Source organism: Octodon degus, unplaced genomic scaffold (assembly GCF_000260255.1).
Source record: "Octodon degus isolate 3935 unplaced genomic scaffold, OctDeg1.0 scaffold00036, whole genome shotgun sequence".
Lineage (NCBI taxonomy): Eukaryota > Metazoa > Chordata > Mammalia > Rodentia > Octodontidae > Octodon > Octodon degus.
The window spans coordinates 2,143,239-2,147,009 of NW_004524612.1; the positions used below are offsets into that span (position 1 = coordinate 2,143,239).

Sequence of the window (3,771 nt, forward strand, 5' to 3'; positions counted from 1 at the left end):
GTTTTGGGTTATGATCATAAAATAGACTAATTGTTTTAGCTACTTTCCTTTTTTTTTTCTTTTTGTCTTTTTTTTTTTTTTTTTTTTTTTTTTTTTTTTTTGCGGAACCGGGGATTGAACTCAGGCCCTTGTGCTTGCCAGGGAAGCACTCATTCCACTGAGCCATCTCACCGGCCCTAGATTCTTTTTTAAAATTATGTTTTTCATTCTTTTGATACAGGGTCTTGCTGTGCAGTTCGGATTCATAGTGGTCCTCCTGTGTCAGTGGTCCCCCTGGTGCTGGGATTACAGGTATGTGCCACTATGCCTGCTTCTGGGGCTGGCAAGGCACATGTGGACTTTTGGGGGCCGGGGCGTCATGGCATGTGGTACCGGGGATCGAAATCGGGACCTTGTGCTTGCCAGACAGGCACCTATGCTGCTGAATTCTCTCCCCAGCCCCAGGAAGATATATTTTAAATGAACTAAGGAGCTTAAAATAAGTACAACGGAACATCAATTGAGTGTGAAGTGAATTAAACCTTGGCAATGTTTAAAACCAACTGCTGCCTGTAATCCCAGCACTCTGGGAGGCTGAAGCAGGACAACTTTCGCTAGTTGGAGCCAGCCTGTGCTACAGAGTGAGCTCAAGGCTGGATTGAGACTCTGTCTCAAAAAAGACTAAATAAATAAATAAAATAAAAATAAAACTAACTGCTGCAATCCATATTACTGGAGATGATGAAAGCATGAACCTATCAACCTGTAGCGAGGGTAAGGACAGAAAGGGAGCAGCACAATTTCCATTCAGAATTTGTTAGTGAGGGTAGGAAGATGCCACACTACTAAGTAGATTTTAGATAGTAAACAGGGAGCTACCGAGGCCAGTTTGTTGGGGGGTGTTGATGGGGTGAATCACCCGAATGCTTTCAAGGGCATGGTGGTCTAAGTGGGAAATGTGCTTGCTCTGCCCACCATCAGGAGCTCTCAGCTCTCAGCATTTTTCTTTTTTTTAAATTTTTTTCCTCAGCATTTTTCAAAGCACATATTTAAAACTAGTTTTATAATTTCCATGATACCTGACTTAATTATGAAAATTCTCAACCACATAAGCTTGTGCCAGCTTCCATGTTGCTGTCACTCAGATTTGACAGTTATCAGGATTTTGCTTATCTATCTCCTTTTCTCTTGGCACCAGGACTCGAACTCAGGACCTTGCACTTGGCCACCGGGCGCCCTGCCACGGAGCTATATCCCCAGCCACTTATCTTATTTTCTTCCTTGACTATGAAAGCAATTCCCAGGCATCATGTCACCTCGCTCATTCATCAGTACACTTACTTCACCACAGCCATTATCAAGTGCTACAAAATGCAAATAGGCCCTCTTTGGTGTGGCCCATTAAACGCTGCACCAGGGCTTTCTGTCAGAAATACCTCAGGGGAAGGGCACCCGGGAGTGGAGCGGCATGCATCTCCGCTGGAGGCAGTTGTGCCTGTGCAGCTTTCTTCTCAGCACCAGATTAGCTGAAGGAAAGAGGAAGATTAGCAACATTTGAAACAGGGAGCTGTGGGGTAACCTGGAGAACCTAAGAGCTAGTCTATTTGCAGCCAGCTGCGCTGTAGTTATCCGCGATGCTGCCTTCACATGTGATCGTGGTTAAAAGTTAATGAGATGCCGCTATGCAAGGTATACTCCTAACAATAAGATCTTGACAGCGACCTCCTCCTCCTCCTCTTGTGCATTTTCTCCCTTCTGGCTCTCAGGCTTTTCATTTTATGCAACCATAAATATTTTACAACGACATCACCGAGGTGTTTTGTATTTCAGAAAAGTAGAAATGGTTTGAATGGCAGTTGTTGTAAACAATAAGAGGGGATCAGATTGCTTCCTCGGAGTTGCTGACTGGAGCTTTTTTCTTATTTGTGAGAAAGGACAGACTTGAAATAACCCCAGCGCAACCGAACACCTAATGAACGAGAGGCAGCGACTGGAGAGTTTTAACCAGTTACGTACCATGTCTGTATGCTATTGAGTGAATAATGTTGACATTCTGGGATGCACAGTCACTTTCTTACTGAAAGTGAGCGTCAGGAAACTTTTAACTTGCCAATTTTTAATTTTCATTTACTTACTAGGACTTTGAAATCTTAGGTATTTGGCCTTGCAATAAAAACACATTGAAGTAATTGTCCACTAAATTCCTGTTGATTACATACAGCATAACTGATATCATCCTTGAAAACGAATAAATTAATCTTAGGTATTTGAACCATGCATATTTTGGCAAAAGCACAAAATACATAATAAAAATTGCACTTTTTATTACAGGTAATAAAAATTGCACTTTTTTTTTGGTCCTGAGCGATGTATACTCTATGCCTAGCAATGGCAACTGCTGGCTTGTGTTGTGATTTTCTCTGCATTTTGTTACTTTATGATTCTTACGCGCCTTGAGTTCAGTTAACATTGTCCTCCTCCAGCTAGCAACACGTCCTTTTGACAAAACTGCTTTGGGTTTTGAAGTTTACCCCCAAATCCATTGTTTATTAACCTCTGTAAAGAGGAGACCAGCATTTCCATTTCTTTTTGCTTGTAAGGACAGCGTATTTATAATTTTCTTTGCATTTAGAAAAGTGGCAGTAAAAATCTTTATCAATATTTTAAAGTATTAAATTTAAAAAAATATCCAAATAATATCCCCAACAAGATAGCTAACATACTTTTGAAATCCTACCAACTGCAAACACACCTAAGTGGCTTTCGGCATAAACACTCGCACCCAGAGATGCAGGATCACAAACAGGCATTAAAAACAAGTTACTCAGTACCAATGCATCAGAGTCCTACCTGGTCTCTGTCCGTTGGTAAGGAGGAGAATCATCAAAAAAATGAAAAATACACAAAAAACTTGCCGAAATCTCATTTTTCTGCTGCAGGCGAGGGCAGCAATAGCTCTCGAAGTCACCCCAAAAGTCAGTGAGCAGCCTGTGCTTTAGCCGTGTGGCTGTCCTCGCATCCTAGTGATGAACTCGAGGGCTGCCAGCTGCGAGCTCCAGCGAGGTTAATGATCACATCGGACAAGGTTACTGGTGCGCCAGGCTGTGGGGAGCCTCCCCCGGCCCAGGCCCCTCCTCCACTCCTTTCCTGCTCTCCCCGGTCACTCCCCTTTATTTCCATAAGCAAATATTGGTGAAGAAGCCCATTCAGGCCTGCGGTGATTTCAGTCTCCTCGGGAAGGTCCAACGGGAGGAGAAGGACTTAAATTCAATCTGGCCGTGCAGAAATATGGAAAGCAAGCATGACGGGGCTGCCTCCCCCTGCATTTGCATCTGTTTAAACTCTGCGTTGCCCATATTGGTGCCACATGCAGAAAGCCATGGAAATGACAGGAAGTCTCTCTTTTGTCCCTTTCCTAAGGAATTCTGCTCTGTGATTTAAGGCTCCCAAGTGCTTTGTGCAGAGCTTGTGCTGAAATGCTTTATCTTTACCAAAGCAGCTACAGAGCAGTGCCGCCTCATGCTAACTCCCCAAATTGCTTCGTTTGCATGGGCCTTTAATCAATTAGATGCATGTTCTGAAATAAGTCTACAAAGTCTTACATTTGTATTTTCTGAACTGCAATTTAAAAAGCAACAGAGATAATTTTCATCTACAAATGTCCAAATCTTGAAAAAAGGAGGTTTAGGCAAGCCACAAACACATGACATCTGTGCTCTGTGGTAAATGTATGTATGGTAAAGTAGCAGGCGGGCATCACAATCACAGAAATTAGAGTTGGACAGGAAGCTT

The 3,771-nt window shown here is 42.9% G+C and overlaps 1 protein-coding gene across 1 annotated transcript; it reads right to left on the reverse strand.

Annotated features, from left to right (window-relative positions):
• Positions 1–1,416: 1,416 nt before the first annotated feature.
• Positions 1,417–3,048, reverse strand: Apela (apelin receptor early endogenous ligand). Its single transcript, XM_012514638.2, has 2 exons — positions 2,830–3,048; positions 1,417–1,505 (listed from the first exon to the last, which is right to left on the reverse strand). Exons 1-2 carry the CDS (start codon positions 2,903–2,905, stop codon positions 1,417–1,419), a joined length of 165 nt encoding a protein of 54 aa, XP_012370092.1. The 5' UTR covers positions 2,906–3,048.
• Between the last annotated feature and the right edge of the window lie 723 nt (positions 3,049–3,771).